The following is a 25,772-nucleotide window of genomic DNA, read 5'->3' as shown; positions in this document are numbered from 1 at the left end:
ACCCATGCTGTTCCTTTACCAGCCCACCACTCAGATGGCTCATGCCACCTTTGATAGGGCGGGAGGCCACGAATGCTAGGGAAATATTTCTCCTAGAAGAAACCAGAAGAGAGGGAGACAACTGCTCCTGACCTCCCAGCACAAACAGCCAGCAGTTTTTGAGAGGTCTCAGTGTGCTGGGCATATTCTGAGCTCTTTATGGCTCCTGAGGCTACGGGACTTGTCCAAGGACACAGGGATGTGGCAGAGCTGGGTTATAGAGCTGAGCAGTCTGACTGCAGGGCGGGTTCTCCTAACCCCTGGTTAGATGTCTGCAGAAGGTTCAGGAACAGCACTAAGGAGAAAGTGGATTGTTGGGAGATAGGGTGGGGAAGCTTCCCAAGAGAGTAGCACACGAGCTATGTGTCCAAAGCTAGTGAGGAGTTCTCCCCAAATAAAAACAAAACAAAACATTAAAAATAAATAAATTAATAAAAAATAATGGGTGTTGGGGGAATGGCCTTCCAAGCAGGTGAAGCATCATCATGGAGATGTGGTGGCAGGCAGCAGTGCATGCCTGCGGGGTAAGTGGTGATGGTTATTGCTGATGGGAGGGCAGGTGACAAATGCCAGCAGTGGCACCTGCCTCCTGGGACCCTGGGACTTTACCAAGGGGACATGCTCATTTCCTAGCATGCTACTGGTTACATGCAAGCTACAGTCCAGCTCAATGTCTCCCTTAGCCTTTGGTAAATGGGTAAGAGGTGAAAATATGGAATTTCTTTTCCTGGCAAGTTATTCTGAAAGGAAATCCAGGTCAAACAGCGAAGGTTTTGCTAAGTTAACCATTAACCCCGCCTTTCTATTCTAAGCACGTTGGGCACTGATAGCTTGCTGGATTCTGACGTTGGCTTGGCAGGGACACAGCTGAACATAACTATCCTCCAGGGCAGAAGTTTAATACACAAGGAACTAATTGTTCCCTTTCCCCTCCCCACATCCTTGCTTCCATTACGTAGTGAACTAATCAATTCACTTCATCTTTTGTAAACAACATGTCTTTCCTACTTACTGGAAACTGGCTGTAATTCAATCTAAAACAAAAATATTTACAGAACACTGACTATGTACCAGGAGTTGTATTTGGCACTGTGAATGTGGAGATTAGTTCATTCAATGATTCCTTCAGTTAATGAATATTTATTGAATGCTAACTGTTTACCAAGCACTGTGCTAGGTGTTAAGGGCACAGTAGCAAAAATAAATGTGACCCTTGACCTCAGGGAGCTAAGAGTCTAGTAGAGAAAAGCGTACGTGATCAAATATACACACACATGTAAGACTATACAGAGCGATGTACTGTGGAGGAAAGTTCGCCGGTGCTGTGAGGTTGCACAAGAGCCAGACTGAGTCTGGAGGGTCAGGGCAGCCTTCTCGGGATGCAGAAGGATGGAGCAGAGGTAACATGTGCAGGATGGGGAACGGCTGTTCTTGGCAAAGAAGGAAACCTATGTGTCCGGAGCTCAGTGGGTGGTGGGAGGTGGGGAAGGAGCGCAGGGCCCCTGCAGCCCTGGGGAGGGATGTGCGCTCTCCATTGAGGGCGGTGGAGGGGGCACTAGACAGATGCAAGTGGAGGATGAACAGATCATTCTTCCTGCCACATATCCCACGCTGGGAGAGTCAGGCGAGGATGTTGGGAGCCACTGTGGTGCTCCAGGTGACAGAGATGGTGGATTCGACTAGAAGGGTGGCCACAGGGGTGGACAGCCATGAGAGATGGTGAAGAGGCAAAATGGACATAACCTTGAGTTCAAGGTGGCTTTGAAGCCTCCAAGAGAAGGCGTGCAGTAGGCATCGGTGCACACAGCCTAGAGGCCAGAGATGCCTAGGAGGGTCATTGGCAGTGAGATGGTGGTTGAAGCCTTTGGAGCCAGGAGAAGAGGAAGGTTGCAGGATGGAGGCTTGACACACTGAACTATTTAATGTCTGGAAAAACAGGCTGAGTGCAAAAGGAGCTGAAGTGTGCGGGGGGATTGAGGGGGCACTGCCTGGGAAGCTAAGCCAGTTTTGCAGAACGGAGAGAGTGGTCAAGTGAAGGGGACAGAAAGATGCTCGTGGGATTGAGTGGCACGGCCACCTACTGCTGACCTGTTTTGGTGTGGGGGTGGGGGTAGAAGCCAGACGGGAGCCTGGTGGAGGGTGACAGCGAAGACAGAGAGCCGTGTCCAGAAGTGCGGTATGAAGGGAAGCAGGAGGCAGAGCAGTGGCAGGGGGCAGGGTGGGGTCACCGTGCGTACCCTCCAGTAGCTCACAGCGCCGGGGCTCAGACCCATGGATGAACAGGAGTGGACCACGACGTGGTAATGCCAGTTCAGAGGTGCCGCGAGGGAGGCAGGGTTTACCTGTGGGACACTCGGGTGGGTGAGTGTGGTCTGAGTGTGCGAGTGCCAGGGGGACGAGAGGGGGACCAGAAGTGAGGAAAGGTCTTCCTGGAAATGGGAACAGCATGTACAAGAATTAGGTACTCCAAGTGTCCAAGTTTTTCTGTCATCCTTTTCCCTGGTCCCAAAAGATGTCCTTGTCCTCTCTACCTGAATGTGTGTGTTGGGGATAAATGGAACGTGCTGATGAGGAGCTTGTGGGTCCGTTCAGTGGTGGCATGCTGCTGTGGCAAGCAGAATGAAACTGAAACCAGAAACCGTGGGAAGAAGGGATAGACACGTGGGTAAGGAAGTTTAAGAAGCAGTGAGAGGTCTGGCAAATCTGATGTGTTTCCTTTTTCCTTTTTCTTTTGCAGTCAACTTTGACCATTTTCAGATTCTGCGGGCCATTGGTAAAGGGAGTTTTGGAAAGGTAAGCATGGTGAATTTTTAAAAATTTCATCAACAAAATCCAGACCACTGGACTTAAATATATATGTATATTTGTGTGTCTTTGTGTCTTTTGCTGGGCACTGGGAGTTTTCTGTTTGACAAAGACTTCAATTTGACAAATTTGAAATGTGAAAGGCAGTCTGAGTAGTTTCCTTTGGATCTGGTGTAATTTTATTTCGAAAATTAAGTTGCCAAGGCAGCCCTGGTTTAGGTGAAATACAATGGTAATTGTTTCAAGATTGCTAATGCCCTTTCTTCCTTGAGAATCTAAATGAGGAAAGTGGGATAAAACCCACAAACCTATCACGAAAGCATCTCTTTCCAGCAATACAGGCATTTGTTGCTTGGAAAATTTATGTTTGTGATCCTTGACTATTTTTGGTCAAAACCTATAGAAAATGATGAGAAGGGAGGAGTTTTCAGAAAATAAAAAGTTTCCCCCAATCAGGACCCAGTCTGGTCCCACTTACTCAGAAATCTCCTTTGGCAATAGTTGCTTTTAATACCCATCAAATGCCAGATATTCCCCTTATGTTTTCACAGAACTATTATTATTTCCATTTTACAGATGGAAAAATTGAGGTGCAAAGCTTAGATTTGGTAACTCAGAAAACTGGAGCATTTTGCCCATGGTCACACAAGGCACGAAGCATCAAAGCTGGGATTTGAACTGAAGGCAAATCCTGTTTGATGCTGCTGTTCCTGCAACCCTACACCCTTATCAGACCACTCAAAACGTGGAGAGTTAAACTGAGACATTTGTCCTAAAAGGTTGGTTAGACTCAAACAACGTCCCTCCTTCTCTCCATCCCTCCCCTCTGCTTTCCTTTCCTGCTTTTATTAATCTAACTCATGAATATTGATTGAATGCATATCCTGTGCCAGGCACAGTTTTAGACTCTGTTGATCAGTAGCAACCAAAACAGTTTCTGGGCTTATATTTAGAAATGAGAGAGATGACGAACAGATACATACGTACGTTTATGGTACCTTACATAGTGATAAGTGCATCAGAAGTATTGTAAGGGAAGGACATGGAATTCTGGTGGACAGTGGCCGGGAGAAGTTGCTGTTCACGGAAAGCTGAGCTGTCAGTAGGGTACCACTAACCACATGTGGCTGTTTAAATTTAAATTAATTAACATCAAAGAAAATGATAAAAAGTCAGTTCCCAGTCACACTAGCCACATTTCAAGTGCTCAGTAGCTGCATGTGGCCAGTGGCTACTGTGCTGGACCTCTCAGATTATAGAGCATTTCCATCATCATGGGCGGCTGTACTGGACAGTGCGCTCATACAGGGTGACAGGGACATCCTCAGTGATAAGATGATGTGTGAGCAGAGACCTGAAGGAAATGAAGGAGGAAGCCATACAGGTTCCTGGCAGAGGGAAACGGCGAATGCAGAGACCATGCACAGACGTCAGACTTGCCAGTCCCACAACTGTGTGAACCAATCCGTTAAAATAAATCTACGTCTATCTATCCATCTTTCTACCCACCTATCCCTCCACATCCTACTGGTTTTGTTTCTCTGGACTGGAAATAGCTAATAGCTGGTGCATAGCGAGCATGTGTGAGCTCCAGCAGAGGTGGGAAGGAGGGTCTGGGAAGCAGCTACTAGAAAAAGCAGAAGAGAAAACAGGCCATATGCCTAGGAAACTGTTTCAAATGTGTTTACTCTTGTCTGCTTGGGGCTCTTTGAATCCCAATGACTGTCTGCAAATGATTATTCAGAAATAGTGTTTTAGATACGCCATGTGCCAGCTTGGAAATCCTGGCAACACCCCCCCCCCAGGCCTGCTTTCATTCTGGAGCTCACCCACAACCCCAGCCCCCTGCTCCGTCTTGCTCACACTTCTCAATGGGTTTGGAGGAGGGAGTGTGGTCAGCCCTCCAGGCCTGGACTGTATGGTGAAGAGTCGTGGATGTTTACCCCTTAGTATTCCCTGTCTCCACCCCGGCCTGAAGGAGGACCTGGACTCTGGGTCCCCTCTTTCCTTTCTTATCTGCATTTCCTAAGTCTAAGGAAGTGGCAGGTGAGGCTGGGACCAATCTCCCAGAGTCCCCAGAGTTTTAGGGGCCTTGGTGCCGCCCAGTGGTTCCTGCCAGCCCCCACAGCTGGGCCTGGGTGCTCCCAGAGCTTTCGGATCCCATCTTTTTCTCCAGAAGGCAGTTCTTAGCAAAGCTTCCCCGTACTTCTGTCCCTGGCCTTCCATAGTCCATGCTCGTCTCTTCCTCCAGTAGGGTCCTTCTAAAAACAGCGTCTCTAATGAACAACTTGCCCTCTGGACACCCACTCCAGCCCCACCAGCGAGGGTGCTGTGGTGCCAGTGGATTTTCCTCCTTGAAGCAGGTTCTCCATCTGTACCACCACCTACTTTGCCCATCCTGCTGGATTGGGCTCTACTGTAGAGAGGTTTCCAGAGGCCTGATTGATTCATCGGTGTTTATAAGGAGCATCTCATCCTCACACAATATCTTTGGGCCAGCGAGGACTTCCCCTGGGCTAGTTACCACCACTGGGAATTCAGCCCAGCGAGTGTTTCTGAGCATGCGAGGCAGCACGGCATGGCACAGAGCAAGCACTTTGAGAAGCGGGCAAATGTGGGTTCAGCTGCTGTCCAAGTACGATCTGGCCCAGCTTTGAGCCTTTGTTTCCTCATCTGTAAGGGCATGTTGGTGTCTTCTGTACAGGGCTGAATGAGAAGTAAATGAGATAGTATTTACTGAGATGAGTGCCTACCGCAGAATCCAAGCTGAGAGTCAGTAAATGTGGATTCTTTCCTTGCTTAAGGTATTTTTCCCCCTGGGCAGCAGGAAGTGAGGAAGGGGGACTTTAAATAAATGGGCTTTTTTGAAGTGTGTGGTATGAAGAGTTCCTGCTTGCAGGGGCTTTTGTTTGGACATAAATGTGGCACTGGGAAAGGCAGGGCTGTTGTATACATTTAAGTTCCCAGAACATCTCACCATGTGTTACATCTGTCACTGTAGATAAATGGCAGGGCAAGGCCTGGCAAGGCTCATGGTCTTACGTGACCCTCATTATTCTTGGAGATCATATAGCTCTGGGCTTGACAGTAGCCTTGACATTGCGTTTTCTCTAACTCCTGTCTTATCCTGTTGTTGGCAGTTTGTGTGGAGTTGATATAAAAATCAGCCAGCTTAGGTTCATTTTTTTCATTCTTTCATTCCCTCATTCATTTATCCATTCATTTACCCATCCATCCATCCATTCACCCATCCACCCAACATATGGAAGACAAACTGGCTCTGGCTCTATGCTAGGCTCTGAGGCTATAAAAATGATATGGTGCCTGCTTTTGAGGATCTCTCAGATACATGCAGGTGGCAGAGAAATAAACAGATAATTACAGCCCAGTCTGAGAAGCACAATGGTGGAAAAAGTCCCAGAAGGTATGAGAGTAAAGGGTGGGGTGGAGTATGCCTAACTCAGACTTCAAAAGCTATGATGCCCTTGCTGTAGAGGGCAGGGTTGACTGCGTGGCCATATGATTTTCTATGTCACTTTAATATGAAAATTGCAAACAGACAATTAAGTTGAAAGAATTTTATAGTAAACACCTATATCCACCACCTACATTCTACAATTAACATTTTACCAAACTTATTTTATGAAATACCCATCCTACGTCTTCATCAATCCATCTTATGTTTGATGTGTTTCATAATAAATTGCAAATATCTGTACACTTCCTCTTAAGTATTTCAGCATAAAGATTTGTTTGTAGTTTGTCTTCTGATGTAAAATATGCACACAATGAAATGCACAAATATTAAGTTTACATTGGCTGAGTTTTGAGAAATGCATGCACCTGGATAACTGAACCTCTAACAAAATACAGAATATCACTATGATCCAAAAGTCTCCTCTTGACCCTTTCCAGTCAAAACCCATCTCCACCCTGCCCTTTCCATCCACTACAGATCAGATTTTCCAGTTCTAAAATCTAATATGAAATGGAATTATACACTAAGTACTCTTCTGTGTAAAGTTTCATCATGTTTCACATTTTGCATGTTTTCACAACATAATGTTTTTGAGATTCTTCCATGTGGCTGTGTATCAGTGCTTTTTCCCTTCTTATTGACAAATAGTATTCCATTCTGTTAATATATTACAGCTCGTTAATTCATTTTTATCATGATAAATTTCAGGACTCTTTCTAGTTTTGACTATTTTGCTATGAAAATTTGTGTAAAAGTCTTTTTTGTGAATATATGATTTCATTTCTCTTGGGTAAATATCCAGGATTTGAATGGCTAAATCAGAGGAGGTTTGTATTTAGTTTCATATGAAACTGCCAAAAAAGGTTTTCCAACATGGTTGTGCCATTTTATTCTCCTACTCAGAGTTCCATTTGTTTCACATTCTTGCCAACATATGGTGCTGTATCAATATTCTTAATTTTAGCTATTCTGATGAGTGTTTTGGAGTATCTCGATGTGGTTTTAACTTTCATTTCCCTGATGACTAATGATGGTGAACACTAAGTTCTTCTCTGGTATCATTTCCATTCAGCCTGAAGAATTCTCTTTAGTACTTTATGTGGTGCAGATCTACTGCTAATTCATTCTCTTTATTTTACCTGACATGTGTTTATTTCACCTTCTTTCTCGAAAAATATTTCTGTTGGATACAGATTTGGGGGTTGACACGTTTCTTTTTCATTTATTACTTTAAAGATTCTGTACCATTGTCACCCGATCACCATAATTTCTGATGAGAAGTCATCAAACTCTGAATCATTATTATCTGATATGTAATGTGTCACTTTTATATACCTCCTTTCAAAATTTTCCCATAATATTGGACTTTTAGAAGTTTAACCATGATACGCCTGGTTGAAATTTTTTATTTTTAAGAAATAGTTTCTCTTTGTTTAGCTTTCCTATCTTTTCATTTAATTCAACCATATTGCACTATAAAAATTGTGTATCACAGTCATAATAAGTGTTTTAATGTATTTTATGGTAATTCTAATATCTGGCACATCTTAAGATTTACCTCCATTAATTATGTGTTCTATTGAAAATGGGTCACTTTTTCCTGGTTCTTTCCATGTGAAGTAGTTTTGGGTTGCATCCTGGTCATTGTGAATGTCATGTGGTAGAAACTCTAGATTCTAATGCACTTCTTTGAAAATATATTTTTAACAAGTAGTTAACATGGTTTGACTTACTCTGTATATTCCTGGGTAGGCACACAAATCTCAGTCTACTTTATTTTTTCTTAGCTGGACTGCTTTCAGTTTCCTCTGTACATGTGGTCTTCAGGAGTCAACAAGAGATTTGGCACATCTGAGACTTCCCTATTCTGGATTTCTTAGAAGAGGAGTTGTGGCCCAGTGAATTTAGGACATTTTCTCAAAATTTCATGAATAGTAGCTGAACTTAAACAACAATGACAATGACAACAAAAACATGTAAAAGTCCTATTGAACCTTCACTTTCCATTTTTCTCATTGTAATGTTGAGATTTCATGGCTTAAGGAAAATTGAAGCATATCTTTTAATCTACAACAAAGTTGGCATCACAAAGACAGTTTCACCCTTCTGTCACTGATGATTTTGATTCTGAACCCTTTCATACCCCTTCATGATGTTCTACCAAATCTGTTAGCATGTGGCCTCATAATTTTTAAATTGGTTGTAGCCTGTCTTCATCCTTTGAAAATCGTGTCTGCCTTTTCTTCCTACAACTGTAATGCTACTTGGCTGCTGGCTTGGCTCTCAGAATCTGTTGTGTAGAGCATAAATGTCTTAAAACTATGGTTATAATACACCTTTTAAAAATTCAAACTTTCCAGGGATCTATTTTTAAGTCACCCTTGGGTTGCAGCAGTATCTCGGTAACACACATATTCATGTAGAATGTACACAAACGTCCAGTATTCGTGATGAGATAAGTTTACTTTAAGGAAATGGAACATCCCTTTATTCTTTATTCTGGGATAAAGTCAAAATACCAAATAATTGCTGATTTTTATGGTAAATGCAGGTAAAGTCTACATGACTATTACTAAACTCAAGGTGGAGCTGGGCTGGCACAGGATGAAAAAAACACCCTCCTAATAGTGAATGAGTATTTTGGCTTTGCTTTCTGTCTTTCGCAGTTTTGATATCTGGCGTTTATTAAGAGTTTTCAAGAAAGGCATTTCATTGTTGAACTATGACAATAGCCTTGGTTATCAGGAAAGAGCACATGTGAATTCATAGAAATCTCATTTTACTTTTATGCTAGAAGAAATCGTGCTTCCAATGCAACACCAAAGTAAACATTCACAGGCAATCCATTGATTTTAACAAGAATTTACTGACATTTTTTATAACCCTTTTATGACTGAATTCTGAGACAGTTGAGGCACAGAAGATTAATTTTTATATATCCAGTAGAAACATTTTAGATCTTGGAGTCAGGCTGACTCTGGTATGAATTAGTTGTGGGTCCCTGGGAAAGTAAATTAAACACTCTGAAATTTAGTTTTCTCATCTGTAAAATGGAAAGGGGACGGGGAGCCATAATTGACTATGTGGCTACTGTTTTTGATTGCCCAGCATGCTTTTTGGTCCCTGTTCTTACCATAATAACATCCCTGCATTCTCTTTCCCCTACTCCATGTGGGCCCAGGGTGACTGTCAATCACCATGGTCTGCCACTCACCTACTGAGATGGGCACATGATATGGCCATGCCAGTCATACAGACCACATACAGTGCTTGGTCCAAGGAGTGCCTGTGTGATCCAACCATTCAGAATCCCTCCATGGAATCAGCAGTGGAAGATTTGTTCTTTTCCCCTCGTGCATTATATACTGTAAGAAAACTGGTGTGCAATGGTTGCTGGCCATCTTCCTCAGCAACTGGTGAAGATGAAGGTTTATCTGTATAAGGAGAAAATGAGGCTCAAAGTAAAGAGACAGAAGCAGATGTGAGAGGTTGGCAGAGAGATGGAGCACTGTTGGTGAGGATAGGGGTTAAAGAGAGGCAAGTGAGGCACCTTGCTTCCTTAAATTTTGCACCCTGGGCACCTTGCTGGCCTCAGCTGCTCCTGGCCCTGGTCCAGCTAATGACTGTCTCAGCTTGGGCTCCTCCAGAAGCTTATTTTGAGAGAAAGAGCTGAATGTGAGCTGTGTATCAGGAGGTGACCCAGGAAACACTTATAAGACAGGGGAGTGAGACATAGAAAGAGAGGCAGCCAGAAAAGGGTGCGTGAGCAGGCCACTCGCCACCGTGGTCACCTGGCGCTTACTTCCATGGAGACATCTAGGAGACAGCATAGAGGCTGGCTTCAGGGTAGCTGAAGGTTGCAGAAGCTGATGTACTTACACGGGGGTCCCATTCATGGTCGGCGGACGCTGCCTGTGCGGCATTATCTCTCCTGCACTTTGGCTCACCCCGGGCCAGGCAGCAAAAGGCCTCCAGCCGTGCGTCCAGCTGTGCGCAGCAAGCAGCCTGAGGAGTGTGCAGTTGGCTGAGAGGGGACATGGGCGGGCTGCCATTCCTCCAATCTGCCTCCTGCTCGTTCTTCCAGTCTGTGGCTTATCCACTGCCCTCACCAGCTACAGGAACTAACACTCTTCTCTGCTTACACCAGGACTCAGTGGGCTCTCAGCATTTGCAACCTAAAGAGTCCTGACTAATCAGAAACTAGCAATCGTTGCCCTGGGAACTGGACGCTCATTATCTCCCTTGTCCCCTAATAGCCCAGTGGGCTTGGCATCATTATCCCCATTTTACAGATGATGAATTGGAGGCCTGGAGAGGACCCCAGAGCCCCACACAGCCTGCTTTGTTCCCACATGTCCTTCCCAGCTACAGAAGTTATGTTGAAACCAGCTTCAGTCACATGCACTTTAGCTGGAAGCTGGGGGGTCAGGAGGAGAAAGTCCATTTTTCCACAAACTTTTTGAAGTTTCCTCATAGAACATGTACACCCACTAAACAGCATATATATATAATATCTAAGTGTGTGTATAAATGTTTATTTATGTACATATACACTTCATACAGAACACATATAGTATATAGATGCATATATACACATATATGTATATGCATATACTTATATATACACACCTGCCAAGCTGCATATACACATACACATATGTATATGTAAAAGCAAATATATATATATGTGTACCCCCACTAAGTAGTGTGTCTACACACACAAATGACGCATATAACTTTTGTATTATATAAATAAATGAATGTTATAGAAATGAATATACGTAGATGAACATAGAACTTAACAATTAACCAGTCACCCACTAAGACTGAGGTGAGTGGTTTGCATTGACCGTCTCTGCTTAGGGCCCCACTCACAAACTCCCACCTCCTGTCGTCCTCTCGTTTCCCCCTCTCCCAAGCCCCTCCTCTGCACCCTCCACAGGTTCCTCTTGATCCCCTCGATCGCTGAGCCAGCAGAAGAGTCCAGGGCAAAGCGTTCCCCTTTGAGTTAACTCTGAAGTAAATTATTTTCAAGGGAAGGAGGAGGTACCCTGGGAGAACTCTCTGAGGAGTTTGCTTCAAAAATGTCTTTCTTGGATTGGCAAGTGGGCCCTCTGTTTAAAGAGCTGCAGGGTTGAAGCAAAATAAACATGGAGTTAATTAAAATTCATGAAATAGCCAGAGGCAGTCTGCACATAAAATAGAAGAAAGTGGCACAGAGTTATATGATAATAGCTCTTGATGTTCCTCAAAGGAAGATTCTGGATAAAATTGAACAAGATTTGCACAAATGCTAATTGCAGACTCAACACTGCCTTAGTTTGCAATGACAATTATTTCCATACCCACGTGTGTTATTGTTTGTCCAATTTCGTGTTTCCAGGCTTTCACCGCTGCATGCGAATTCAGTGTAAAAAAAATTTTTTGATTAATAGCAGACTAACCAATTTAGTGCCAAGACTGCAACAAATTCATTTGGGAATTAAGCAGGGATTAAATTTTACATATATGTTTGTCAATTTGAATGTTCAGAAACATTTGGCTTGTCAGGTTTTTTTTCTTAAAAACTTATTCTTATAGAATCTTTTTGATCTTTTAAGTTACTGGGCTTCTGAGATGACAGTGACTCAGTAGAATGCATGGATGATTTTGAGTTGGGCTGTAAATGTTTATGGACAATTGCTCTGTCCCAGCATTACTCTAGGTACTTGTGACGGTGTAGTGAACAGGCTGAATAGGTCCCTGATGCCACAGAGCTGGCAGTTTAGTAGGGGAGACAGATAAACACACAAACAATAAATAATGTGATGATTGTTTGATGATTTGATGATGATTTCCAGTGATGGTAGCTGTTCTGCAGACAATTCATAGTGCAGTGACCTGAGAAGGTAGGACTGATTTTCTGAGGGCAAAGGCAACAGGGACAACCTCTCCGGAAAGAGGCATTTGAGCTGAGACCTAACTGCTGAGAAGGAAACAGGCCATGTGAAGATCCAGGAGAAAGGACATTGCAGAGAAAGGGAGCAGCAGATGCCAAGGTCCTGAGGCAGGGGCAGGTGGCAGCCAATGTACATCTGATGGCCAGCACCTTGTCTGCCACAAGCTGGGACTCAGAATATGTGGCTGCTCTTTTTAGGAAGACTCACGAGTTCATTAGCTTATAGCATTGTAGTTAAAGAACTTTGGTTCCAAAGTCAGACAGAGCCAAGTTAGAGTTCTGGCCAGACCACGTGACTCTGGGCAAGTTGCCTAACCCTCGAGTGAGCTGTATTATTAAGTAATAAGTATTTTTAGAATAAGATGATGTGCCTTTACTAGAAGCCTTCATTGTTCATGCCGACATCTTTATGAAGGATGGAATCCATTTCTTTTTTAATGAAATATTTATTCATTTCATATTAATTAGGTTGTGTTTGGCTTGAGGCATACTTTGGAGGATTTTGCCAGCGATCTGTTTTATTAAGAGCTAAATATCACAGGAAATGCAGGCTCGCTCACAACGGCTTTTGAGCATTGGCCACAGCAAATGGCCCGTTGCTGACTGGCTTGACAGACTTCACTGCTCATCTGCATTTCTCACGTCTTCATATAGTGACGTCTCATTCCATCCAGCAGACGAGCATTCCCAGGCCTTCTCACATCTACGACGTTCTTCCAACCTCCCTTTACCCTAAAGGACACTGAAGGCTGGTCCTGGGGCCCTTGTCTGCCTGACTTGCTTGACGTTTCCTGACACTGCCACCCCCCAGTGACTCCAAAGGGGATCAGTGTGTGTGAGCAATGTCATGAATTTATAAAGCACCACCACCACCTCTTGGAATTGCCTCCAAACTTTCCTCCCCCTGCTCCCCCGCCCCCCAAACCAAATTCTGCATGTTGTTTATTTTTTCCTTTATTCACTCATTCACAATTGTATACCTAGGATCCACTTCTAAAACCCTTCAGTTTCTCCCCAATGCCCTCTGAACAAAAGCCAACAGAATTAGTTTGCTAGGGCTGCCATAACAAAGTACCACAGACCAGGGGCTTAAACGGCACCAATTTATTGTCTCAGTTCTGGAGACTAAAACTCTGAGATCAGTTTCTGTTTCTTCTGAGGCCTCTCTCGTTGATTTGCAGGTGGCTGTCTTGTCCGTGTCTTTGCATGCGGTTCCTTCTGTGTGTCTGTTTCTTAATTTCCTCTTCTTATAAAGACACCAGTTAGATAGGATTAGGGCCCACCCTAATGACCTCATTTTACCTTAATTACCTCTTTAAAGACCCTATCTCCAAATGCAGTCACGTTCCGATGTACTGGGAGTTAGGATGTCAGCATGTGAATTTGGGGGGATACAATTTAGCCCATAGCACCAATCCTTAAAACATGTCATTCAAGGCCATCTGTCCCCTGTCCCTCATTCACGTTTGTCACCTCATCTCCATGATGTCAGTTGTCTCAGTGAGCACCAGCAAGCATCGGCTGACACTTACCGATCGGTTGGAACTTGCAGTCCAGGGTCAGCAGGGTGGCTGTTTCTCAGCTGCCCCAGGAGAGGCCTGCTCGGCTCAAATACAGCTGGATGCCTGTGGGACCATGCTATATGGAGGGGACTCCCCATGTGCTGTCTCTTTCTGCACACTGACGGGAGACAAATATTTTGAAATCAGGTACCAAGCTGTTGGAGCTTTGCATGTTGACTCTTCTGGGCACTGCAGGGAAATGCCAGATGCCGGTACTGGTGGCCTCAGTGGATTCAAGTGCTGACATCTGATCCTGGCAAGCTCGTTGCCAGGTGTATTATTCATGGTTCTCCAGAGAAACAGAGCCAATAAGATGTGTATGTGTATTGACAGAAATTCACCTTAAGGAGGCTGGCAAGTCCAAAATCTGCGGGATGCAATGTCAGGCTGGAGACCCAGGAAGGAGCTGCTGCTGCAGCTCAGTCTGAAGGCCTTCTGCTGCAGAAGTCCCTCCCCCTTGGGAGAGGACTGTCTTTCTTTTATTCAGGTCTTCAGTGGATCGGATGAGACCCACCCACATTTTGGAGGGCAACCTGCTTTCCTCAAAGTCCACCGATTTAAGCGTTAATCTTATACAAAAACACCCTCCCAGGCACATCTAGAACAGTGTATGACCAAGTACCTGGGCACCATGGCCCAGTCGGGTCACACCAGACAACTGTGAAACAGTCCCTGAGCTCCTTCTTGGGCCACTTCTGCAGGTCTCCACAACGTTCTGTGCTCTGACCTGAGAACAGATGTGGATGGCAGTCACAACCGTGGTGATAATCACTTACTGCTCACACGGTGCTTACCATGTAGCCCTCACACCCCCTTAAGTAAGTTCTACTCTTACCCCATTGTACAGATGAGGATGCTGAGAAAGCCAACACGTAACACATGCCGCATCCCCCCGTATCACTTCCTCTCATGTTCATGAGGCCAACCCTTAACAACTGAGAACAGTGAAGTTGCAACCTTTTCCCTAATGCCTTTCCCAAATCCATATCCTGGTAGATCCTTCTTTTGGAGTCCCTTAGCCGCATGTACTCAACTCTACCACAGCAGCTGCCCTTCCTGAGTAGCAAGCATTCATTCATTCATTTATTCACCAATATCAACTAGTGACTGCTATGTGCCAGGCCCTGAGGTTGACACAGTGAACAAAAGAGAGAAAGCTCAGTAGGGGAGAAAGATAGTGGGTGGACAATAAACCAAGGTGTGTACTCTGTGACAGGAGCTGGTACAGCAAGTAGGGGGATGGGTGCTGGGCAGGGTTTGCTCTCTCATTTAGGAAGGTCAGAGGTGGCTTACCTGATGAGGTGACCTGTGAGCAGAGCCTGAAAGAGGTGAGAGTCCAAGACCAGTGGACAACTGGGGCAGAGCAGGACGGGCACAGGAATGGCACAGAGGCTGGTGTGGGAGTGGAAGGAGGTTGGGGCCTGGCCACTCATGGCCTGGTGATCCATCATGCATTGCATATTTTCTGATTATCCTATTAAACCCTGGGTTCCTAAGGGACTGTGATATCTTCATGGTTAGCATGGTACCTACCAGGCCCATGGCAGGCACTTAATACATGTTTATTGAGTGAAATACTCACCCAAATAAGCATTTCTCTTGAGGTCAACTTTGGACCACTCCAATGAGGCCACCTTTGATCACAGCCTACACGAGATCTGTGTGCTATGAAAATCTTTTTATAGTTTGTGTATCAGTTGAAAAGGGATAGCAGCAGGGAACAGAAAACCTGCCTTATGGTGGTTTAAACAAAGATGGTTTTCTTTTTTTCACATAACAAGAAGTCTGAAGGTAGATGGATCCGTAATAGCAGGTTCAGCACCTCTGAGATCCCCTTGGCCTCATGGTCACAAGGGGCTACTGTAGCTCCAGACATTGCATCTGTGTTCAAGGTAGGAAGTACAAGAAGAGTTGTGGAGAGGAGAAAGGTGAGACATCTGTAGCTATTCCTTTTTATGCAGAAGCAAGACTTTCCCTAGAAACCCGCAGCAAATTAACATCTTTTTGGCTAGAACTGTGGCCACCCCCAGCTGCAGGTGGGTATGTAACGAATCACATTGGCTCCTTGAAGAAAATTGTCCTATTATAAAGGGAAAGGATGTATAGTGGGTGCTTAAAAGTTTCATCTGCCAAAGACAGTTTTCCTTCAGCTAATTGTTTAATTAAGCAAGAGTAGCCAGCACGATCACTCTCTTTAGTAACCATATTTTGTCCTGATTTTCTTTTTTAGCTTTTCCCAAATCATTTGTTTCCCAGAATCTCACTCCTGCAAGCAAACCAGTGTCCTTTACTGTCACACTATAGTTGTTTATTCATTCAACATCATCTGCTAAGTGCTACTCAAGCTGGGGCTGGGGTGTGATACACAGAGGAGCGCAGCCATCGCCGAGGCTGGTTGATAGTGTGGGGTCAGACCTGTGCTCACCCAGTGAGCACGGTGACAAGGGACAGTCCAGGCTCACCATGGAAGGGCAGCTTGAGCCTTTGCAGCCTCACAGTCCTTGGCTTCTACCTCTGGTTACCTCTGGTCATCTGTCCTCCCAGAGTCTGGGTCACCTGAGCTGCCCGCCGGGGCTTAGAGTCCTCACCATAAAGCTCCCTATGGAGACACAGCCAAACGAGGACATTTTTGATGATTCCAGCAAAGTAATTCTTAACCCTGGCTGTTCATCAGCCTTCCAGGGCCTTCCCAGACCTCTGGGTGCGCTGTGGAACGACCTTGTCAGTGCTTGGGTATGAAGTCAGGAAAATGACCACTGACTGCCGGCGTGGTGCAGACGTCAGCCACCTTCTCTGCTGTGTGCCCAACAGAAGGCCGTCCTTACAGCAAATCAGCTGAAGTCCACGCTAGCTAGCAGTTATTTATTTGCCCCAATAAATTGTAATTAATAATGATAACATTGGGCCCTAATTGAATTAAACTACTGGGGATGTTAATTGCGTGCTTGCCTTTCAGCAGCTTGAGTGGCTTTGGCCAAACTGCTTGTCCTCACCTCGTCAGCTGTGATTTCCTGTGGGAGAGGGCTCTGGGCAGCCCCGCCAAGCAGCATGGGAGCCACTTGAGACCTGGCTCTTCGGTTTTGAAGTTGAGGGTGCCCAGGACCTGGGCTGAATCAGCTATGAGTCACAAGTGCTAAACTTCCCTTTACAACACCTGTCGTGAGCTCACGAGGCAAAATGCTGCTTAGGTTTCCCTCAGTTACATGGTTGTCATGAGACTTAGAGCTGAAGGACCTGAAACCGCTCCTCCTACACCATAAATATGGAGGCACCAGGACCACTACCTGCTCTGAGCCATGTCGGACAGGACAGACCCAGTTATGAATAGAATTCAGTTCCTTTGTGGACTCAGCCTAGGGGGTCAGGGCCAGGGAAGTCTAGCAGTCAGGAGGTGTCAGTCCCTGCAACGAGTGAGGCAGTGGGAGGCCTGGAAGGAGGGTATTCTAAGCAGAGTGTGTGGAATAGACTACAGGGGGGCAAGAGTGAAGGGGACAAGTTCATGTGTGTGAGCCCTGAATGGGGAACCAGGTAGGCATGGCCACGTCTGGATAACAGCAGGGATATATAATGCAGTGTATTAAGCCTTAGCATAGAAACAGGGCCTGTGACAGCCCAGTGGGAAGGGCCCCAAATACAGCCTCCAAGTGTTAAAGAGAAGCTTCCTGTGGAAGTAATACATGGCAGAGATGGAGCTAGCCAGGCCGGGAGGGCCAGGGCCAGGAGCAGGTGCTGCAGAGGAAGGGGCGACAAGGCTAAGAGAGGGTGGTGGTAGAGAAAGTCTCTAGAGAAATTCTGGAGGGTTTGAGATAGTTGGAATGAAAGATGTGCATGTGTGTGCACATGTACATGTGAAGGATTTCTATGTGTGTGCACATGCACGTGTGGAGTGAAGGGTGTGTGTGTGTGTGCACGTGTGTGGAGTGAAGAGGGTGTGTGTGTGTGTGTGCGCACATGTGGAGTGAAGGATATGTGTGTGTGTGCATGCATGTGGAGTGAAGGGTGTGTTTGTGTGTGTGTGTGAGTGTGTGGAGTGGAGGGTGTGTGTGTGTGTGTGCGCGTGTGTGGAGTGGAGGGTGTGTGTGTGTGTGTGTGTGTGTGTGCGTGTGTGGAGTGGAGGGTGTGTGTGAGTGTGTGTGCATGTGGCGTGAAGGGTGTATGTGTGCACACGTGTGTGCATGCATGCATGTGTGGAGTGAAGGGTGTGTGTGTGCACAGGCACATGCAGAGTGAAGGGTGTGTGTGTGCACATACATGGAATGAGTGGGATGTGTGCGCACACATGTGTGCATGCATGTGTGGGGTGAAGGGTGTGTGTGTGCACAGGCACATGTGGAGTGAAGAGTGTGTGTGTGCACACACATGGAGTGAAGGGTGTGTGTGTGCGCACATGTGGAGTGAAGGGTGTGTGTGTGCATGCATGTGTGGAGTGAAGGGTGTGTGTGCACGTGTGTGCATGTGTGTGTTCATGTGCATGTGGAGTGAAGGGTGTGTTTGTGTGTGTGTGTGTGCATGTGTGGAGTGAAGGGTGCGTGTGTGTGTGCATGTGGGAGTGAAGGGTGTGTGTGCGCACATGTGTGTGTTACAGATGAGATAGGCATGGAGGGCTTTACATGCCCAGATACCAACCTTGAACATTCCTCGAAGGCAAAAGAACACCCTTGAAGGCTTTGTCTGATTTTTCAGAAGCTCCCACTAGGCGAAAGGACATCTGAGAGGTTAGAGCAGATGGGGAGCCAGCCAGAGAAGAAGCTACTGCAATGAACTCTTCCTGTCGTTGAAATATCAAGCGTTAAAGTCTAAATACCCGAAGTTGTTCTAGTTACAGGGACTCACGTGGAGAGGACGCTACACCAGGGGCTCAGGAGTAGGATTCCCGGCATCAATGCGCCCATCACTCCACCAACCCTGTTTGCTGATCCCCTGTGTGGCCCATACACTCTGCTGGGCTTTTTCCCCTTGACCCATGGAGACCTGACTGTAGACCTGGGAGGGTCCATTCTATGGACCCATTTTACAGTGGAGGAGAGCAAGGATCACAGGGCGCTCAGCCGAGTTGTTCAGCCACAGGTGGGTGGCAGCAGTGGACATTACAGACTGCGTTAGTTTCCTGGGGCTGCTATAACAGATTATTATAAACTGGATGACTTAACACAACAGAAATCTATTATCTTACAGTTTTGGAGGCCAGAAGTCTAAAATCAAGGTACAGGTGGGGTTGGTTCCTTCTAGAGGCTCTGGGGGTGAATCGGTCCCCTGCCTCGCACTGCTGGCAACCCTTGGCATTACTTGGTTTGTAGACACGTCCCTCCAGTCTCTGCTTCAGTTCTCACATGTCCTTCCTTCTGTACATGTCTTCTCATCTTGTCTTATAAGGTCACTTGTCGTTGGATTTAGGGCCCACCCTGATCTAGGATGATGTTGTCCTGAGATCCTTAATTACATCTGCAAAGGCCTTTATTTAAATAAGGGCATTTCTTAGTCTCTTGGGGCTGCTGTAACAAAAATGCCACAGACTAGGTGGCTTAAACCACAAACATCTATTTATTGTAGTTCTGGAAGCTAGCAACTCCAAGATCAGGGTGCCAGCATGGACAGGTTCTGGCGAGGGCCCCATTCCGGGCAGCAGCCCGCTGACTTCTTCCCTGAGTTCTCGCATGGTGAACAGCCGGAGTATGACAAGCAGACTGGGGCTCAGAGAGGGGGTGACTTGCCCATGGCCGCACAGTAAAGAGCTGGAATTTAAGCCCTGGTCAGAGTGGCGCCAGAGCTCAAACTCTCTGTGTCCCTATGACTTTCTGGCAGAATCTTGCCTCCACTCAGTGCGTTAGACTCGTCTTAGCTATTTTTTCCCCCCATTTTAGCCTATCTCCCGGTCAGGTCGATTCAGCTGTTGCTACCAGCACTGCCTGACCAGTGAGGAAGCAAGACCAGCAGAGCCAGGGATTTGTTCATAGCCCTACTCACAGTCTGCTCTGTGTTCCCGAGAAGCACAAAGTGCTTCTAAGATGCCTTAGAGAGAGTATCTGCATCAAGACCTCAATTTACTTAGGAGGTAGTGGGGGCCCAGATGATTCAAGGATTCCAGCCATACCCAGTGCTCAGCCCAGAGCTGGCCAAGACCCCTATCGCCTGGCCTCTCTTCTTTTACTTGTAAACTCAAACTTCCAAGCTACATCCAACATCCTGTGCCAAACGCCTTCTTTTACTCATATCAAAAGTCAAACTTCCTAACTCTATTGAAATCATTAACTCTCCTTTGAAATCCAGAATTCTAATTCAATTTTGGAGACTCTTCCGACTCCTAAACTGTCTCTGAGCCAAGGTGAGTGCGTGCCCCTCTCCCCATCCCTGGGAGGTGAGAGGCACCTCGCCCGTGGAAGCTGATGGGAGTGAAGCATGTCCTTACCTGCACAGACTCGGCACGGGGACACCGCACTGACCCCAAGCTTTTCAAGATGATGCAGTCAGCAGGACACAGGGGCCCAGCCCCACAGAGGCCATGTCTGCTGAGCGTCTCTTCTGAGAAGTCCGATGACAAGTGAGAGAGATGAGAACTTCTAATTAGTGGCATTATCTACCCACTGCCCCCCTCCCTGTATCTCAGGGCCTTTGCCCGGGGCTGGAGATGTCTTTGCTTGGATGCCCACAGACCCAGATGCCTTTGCACCCTGCTCCCTTGCCTCCTTGCATTTTATATTTTCAAGTTCACTGGAAAAGGAAGTTCCATGGGCCTTCAACCTCATGCCACTAATCCTACTGCCTGGAAAAACATTTTTCTGGAGATTTCATGAAATGTGCTATTTAATACATTGCAATTCAGGTAATATTTATTATCCCCCTGGTACTGCTGGGGATTCCCACTTCCTTGACCTCGTTTAGTTTCACTCCAGTGGTGCAGGTGGGTTTTGCTAACCCAGCTCAGACAAATGCTGAGACAGACTCAGAGAGGCAACAGGAACCACAGCTGGAGTTGGAATTCAGAATTCTCCCCCTCTGTCCTGTCTCTGCCTCGAATAGATTTGTTGGAGTGAGCAGGACTGAAGCCATGTTGGGGCCCAAAACCACATGGGCTCTAAAAGATTTTAAAAGGTACAGTTTTTTTCTTAGTTTTTTTCAGTTCCCTCCTTTCCCATGGTTATTTGATATTTTGAACCTTGGTTATGGAGCAAGATGACATTATTTACATAAATGTAAAGTTGTTTTCCAGTCAGCCTGGAGCTGCAGACTTGCCAGGAGACACATACTATCCAGATCCTCAGAAATCAAGGAGGACATCAGTAAAGCTGTGCTGACTTGTCCCTCCAGCAGGACCCTGAGATAACAGCAGGGACGGAGCAGAACCAGACGGAACCTTGGCAAGACCTTGCACCCGGCTCCTTACACGAGCCCCTGAAGGTCACGTGCCCCTCCCTCCTGCTTTTCATCCCCACATTCCATTCCCTCAGCCCCCTCTTTAAAACCCCTCAGTAAAACCAAGTCTTTGAGATGCTTCAGCCTGGCATTCTCCTTCGGGTTAAGCATGGGGAGATGGGTGAGCCCAACATGTCTTCTCAGGTCACCAGTATTCCTAAATAAAAGCTCACTTCCATCATCACCAACGTTTGATTTTTGGGTTGTTTGTTGTGTCTGGGGACAGACAGCTGGATTTGGGTTCACTAACAAGATTTTAGCAAGCCTCAGCCAGGGGCTGAGTGCTCCCCAATATCAGATTTCGGTGAGCCAAGCCAGGGTTTTTGTTTGGGGCAGGTGGCCGGTGTTGGGCCCAGTAACAGATCCACAGCACGTCGGAGCTGAAAGGGGTCCATCTTGCAACAGAAGAGCGACCTGTGATGCCAGGAGAATCCCTGAGCTCCTTAGCTGGGCACCCAGGCCCACCGTCTGTGCGGGCATCTTCCCCTGTGTCCCTTTTCTTAGACTTCATTGGTGAAGAGTGACAGGTGGGGAGGCAGAGAGCTTGGGCATGAGGCTTGAGTCTTGAGAAAGGATTGAAACTTTTCTGGGCCTCACTTTCCTTTATCTGCAAAGTGGGGATAGTAATAGTAGATGTGCTGGGTTATATAGTGCACCACCCCAAATTCATGTCTTTCTGGAGCCTCAGAAAGATCTTATTTGAAAATAGGGTCTTTGCAGGTGTAATTAGTTAAGATGTGATCATCCTGGATTAGGGTTGGCCCTAAGTCCACTGTGACTAGTGTCCTTATGTCCTTATAAGAGGATGAGAATTTGGAGACAGAGGCGCAGAAATGGGAGGAGGCCGTGCGACCGCAGGGGCAGAGACTGAAGCCGAGGAGAAGCAGGGGTTGCGGGCGACCACCAGCAACCAGAGGAGGCAGGGAGGATCCTCCCCGTGAGCCTTCAGAGGGAGCCTGGCCCTGCAACACCTCGATTTTAAACTTCCAGCCTCTAGAACCGTGCGAGTTTATTAACTTCTGCCGTGTAAGCCCCGGTCTGCGATGCTTTGCCATGGCAGCCTGAGGAAGTGGATACCACATGTCCTCGGGCTGTCGGGAAGGTTACTGCCATCCGTGGGAACCGCTCGCGTTAGGCGGTACACGTTAGCTGCTAACTCTCTGCAGCCCTGCCTGACTGCTTGCGCTGTGGCCTCGGGCTGCACGCCCTCCTTTATGACGTTCCCTTCCCTGGGAGCCTCTTCCCTCACCCCCGCCATCGTCCCGTCCTGCGCCCCTCTCCATCTGGCATTGATTCCTGCAGAGAGCTTTCTCGGACCACCCGTCCTCCCCAGCACCCATGGCTGTCCCCAGGTAAGGGTGTCACTCAACTCACAAGTCAGATGCCACGGGTTTGAATCTCCACGCTGCCATTTAGTGGCTTGCTGAACTCTGGGCAAGTTCATCAGTATACTCGGTAATGGCTTCTTTGTGCTGGAGGGAGGATGGGCTTTATCCACGAGCTTCTCAAGGGGATTAAGTGGGATAATCAAGGAGATGTTTGCTCAGAGTGTGGTCTGCAGTAAAGCGCTCAATACATGGGGCCCTTCGTTGTTGCTGCCCCAAGTTCTCCTTCGCTCCGCCAGAGCCCGTGTGCCTTCGTTTGCATTTCCCCAGAAGCAGGCTCCGAGGCTGGAACTTGAGTGCAGGGCGTGGGAGAAGCAAAGAAAACACAAGTGAGTTAGATGGAAAGTGGGTCAGGGCAGGAAAGGAAGGAAGACAGCCTGTAAAGGAAGAATGTCAGGTGTGTTGCCCCTAGAGGAGAGGTGCTAGGCAAATTCACAAACTCCTGGAACCTCAGACTTATCTCACCCAATGGGCAAGGGAACTGGGGTATTAGTGTCCCAATCGCCACCAGTTATTAATTCCCTGGCTGTGCTGGTCTTTTGTATGGGCAGCTAAGTGGGCTGTACCAGCAAGAGAGAGTCCTCGGGCAAAGAAATGCAGGGCTGGAGGGTGTAAGTCAGGTAGGTGTGTGCTGAAGTGGGGAGGGGCAGGGTCAAGTGGGCACAGACAGGGTCTGCAACACTGTGCCCACCACGTGTCTCAGAATTGTCGTTGGGCTGCTCCTTCCTTCTCCTGTGTCAGCAGCTCCTCTCCTGGCATTTAGTACGTGACCAGTGCTCAGTGTGAATATTGGATGAACAGGTCATGAATGTGGTCCAACACCTTCGTCTTGCAGGTGCAGAGAGGTGATGGCTCAGCCAGAGTTGCTCCGCTAGAAGGTTTCCAGCACAGAGACTGGAATCCAGGAGTAGAAATGCAGGAAGGGGCTGCCTTTTCTTCATCTTCTTCCTCTTTTTGAATTGTTGGCCTGAATGCTCTCCCCTGTGGCTGTCGCTCAGGTATGCATCGTGCAGAAGCGAGACACCAAGAAAATGTACGCAATGAAGTACATGAACAAGCAGAAGTGCATCGAGAGGGATGAGGTTCGGAACGTATTCCGGGAGCTGCAGATCATGCAGGGACTGGAGCACCCTTTCCTGGTCAATCTGTGGTGAGTTCTCCAGTGCAGAGCACACGCAAACCTGGCTCAGCTGGGAGGAGTCTTTCACATTGTAAAGGGGAAGGAATGAAATGTTCTTAAATATTTTGCAGAGTATACTTACCGATGAAATCATCAAGAATGTTTCATTTTAATTCCGTTCTCTTACCTGATGAATCAGAGTTGAAGGTGGAGTTAGAAGAGGTTTTGTATATTTGAGAAAATATGCTGAATGTGATAAAAGAATGCCTCAGAGTCTACTAAGAGGAGCTCAACTTTTAGAAACTCACACCCATAATGTTGATGGTGTCGATGGCAAGAAGGGCCACTAGGACCGGGTGTTTTCCTCCACTCCAAATGGCTGCCCAGCACAGACTGGAAAATTCCAAGTTCTGGGCCACAGGCTTGCCATAATCCATGTTCCACAACTTTCTCCCCTTCCCATCCCTGGTTATTACCTCCACTTTAAATTTGCATCCTAGAAACGTCACCCTGCTGGGGGTTCCCTGCCACTGTGCCTTTGCACGTGACGTCTCCTCTTCCTAAAACACTCATGTTCCCTTCTCCTCCAGGGTCCCCTAACCAACTCCTGTGCATTCCTGGTTACCAGCTTAGAAAGCCCTTAGGCCAAGAGCCTTTGCTGACCCACAGGCCGGATGAGCACCCCTCACAATCTCTGCCCTACCCTGTGCTGGACCCAACACAGCCTTTTCCACAGTGAACCCAAATTATTAGTTCTCTTATCTGCTCTCACAAAGAAATTGCTTGCTCTTTGAAAGCAAGGGCTGTTTTTCAGTGCTGTGTTTTTGTGAGTCTTAACAAAGTATCAGACACGATGGGGGCACAAAGCACATGTTTCCTAAGCTGGATTTTGTTAAAGGGGAGAGGACAGGCTACTTTAGCAAACAAATTCTGACTTTTGCTCAGTTGGCTCATTGATCTTGAGAGCAAAGGCAGCCCTGTATGGGGAAGTACAGCTTTGCCACCAGTGATTTCGATGCTGTCCACACTCAGAAGAACTTCAGCACTGGGTGACCGGAGAACAAGGAGGAATATAGTTGGTCCTTTATGAGAAGATCAGGGTATGCGTGGCAGAGGCCTCTGATCGGGCATTTCCATGCGGGAAAAACAGACTAGATTTGTACCCCAGAGTCTGAGTGACAACTCAAAGTTCTTTTGTTTGGGGGAAATAAACCCCTTTGTGTTTCGATTGCTGTACAAGGAAGTTTTTAAAAAGTAAATTTCTGGTCAGAAAAGCAGCACACATTCATTGCAAAACACTGAAAATAAAATACATAAGAAAGCAACAATCACCCAGGATCCCATCATGCCCAGATTGCATTTGGCATGTAATTCTTTTTGTACTCCTTTTCTGTATTTTTTTATATCAATGATATATGACTGTACATTTCATCGATATGAAAAACATGCAAGGCAATTTTGTATTCTGCTTTTTGAAACCGGTTAAAGCCTGGTAGCAGCACCATCTCTCTGTCATTGCAAACTCTTTGTAAATCATTTTGAATGGCTACATAACGTTCCACTGTGGAGACGTACAATAAACCATCTCATCTTTATCCTACCGTATAGATTACTTAGGACTGTTTATAATTATTTTGCCAATGTGTATACTATTGAGACAAATATCTCTGTTACAGGGTACACTCAGCTCCTGGCTGAGGCTCCCCAAAAGTGATATCAAACTCACAGGTCTGGCCGCCTGTCCCCAGACAAAAGCAAACCAATCAAAAGTCAAATGTTGGTGAAAACGGAAGTCAGCATTTATTCAGGAATACTGGTGACCTGAACAGAGATGTTGGGCTAACCCATCTCTCCAGTAAACCTGAAGGAGGATGCCAGGCTCAAGCATCTCAAAGACTCAGGTTTACTGAGGGGTTTTTAAAGAGGGGTTGAGGGAATGGAACGTGGGAGGTGAAAAGCAGGAGAGCAGGAGACGTGAGCTGTGAGGGGTCTGTGTCTGTGAGTCAGGTACAGGTCTCACCAAGGCCTCCTCTGC

At 46.6% G+C, this 25,772-nt stretch overlaps 1 protein-coding gene across 2 annotated transcripts in view; it reads left to right on the top strand.

Moving 5' to 3' along the window:
* Positions 1–25,772, top strand: part of STK32B (serine/threonine kinase 32B) — a 369,695-nt gene that overhangs the window by 89,911 nt on the left and 254,012 nt on the right. For both annotated transcript variants that reach the window (XM_063108413.1, XM_063108412.1), the window contains exons 2-3: positions 2,777–2,832; positions 23,616–23,767. In XM_063108413.1, coding sequence (XP_062964483.1) covers positions 2,777–2,832; positions 23,616–23,767 — 208 coding nt within the window. The remainder of the gene's footprint in view (positions 1–2,776; positions 2,833–23,615; positions 23,768–25,772) is intronic.

This window comes from Cynocephalus volans, chromosome 9, assembly GCF_027409185.1.
Source record: "Cynocephalus volans isolate mCynVol1 chromosome 9, mCynVol1.pri, whole genome shotgun sequence".
In the NCBI taxonomy this organism is placed as follows: domain Eukaryota; kingdom Metazoa; phylum Chordata; class Mammalia; order Dermoptera; family Cynocephalidae; genus Cynocephalus; species Cynocephalus volans.
Note: the sequence above shows the minus strand (reverse complement) of the source record. Positions and strands in the feature narration are given on the sequence as shown.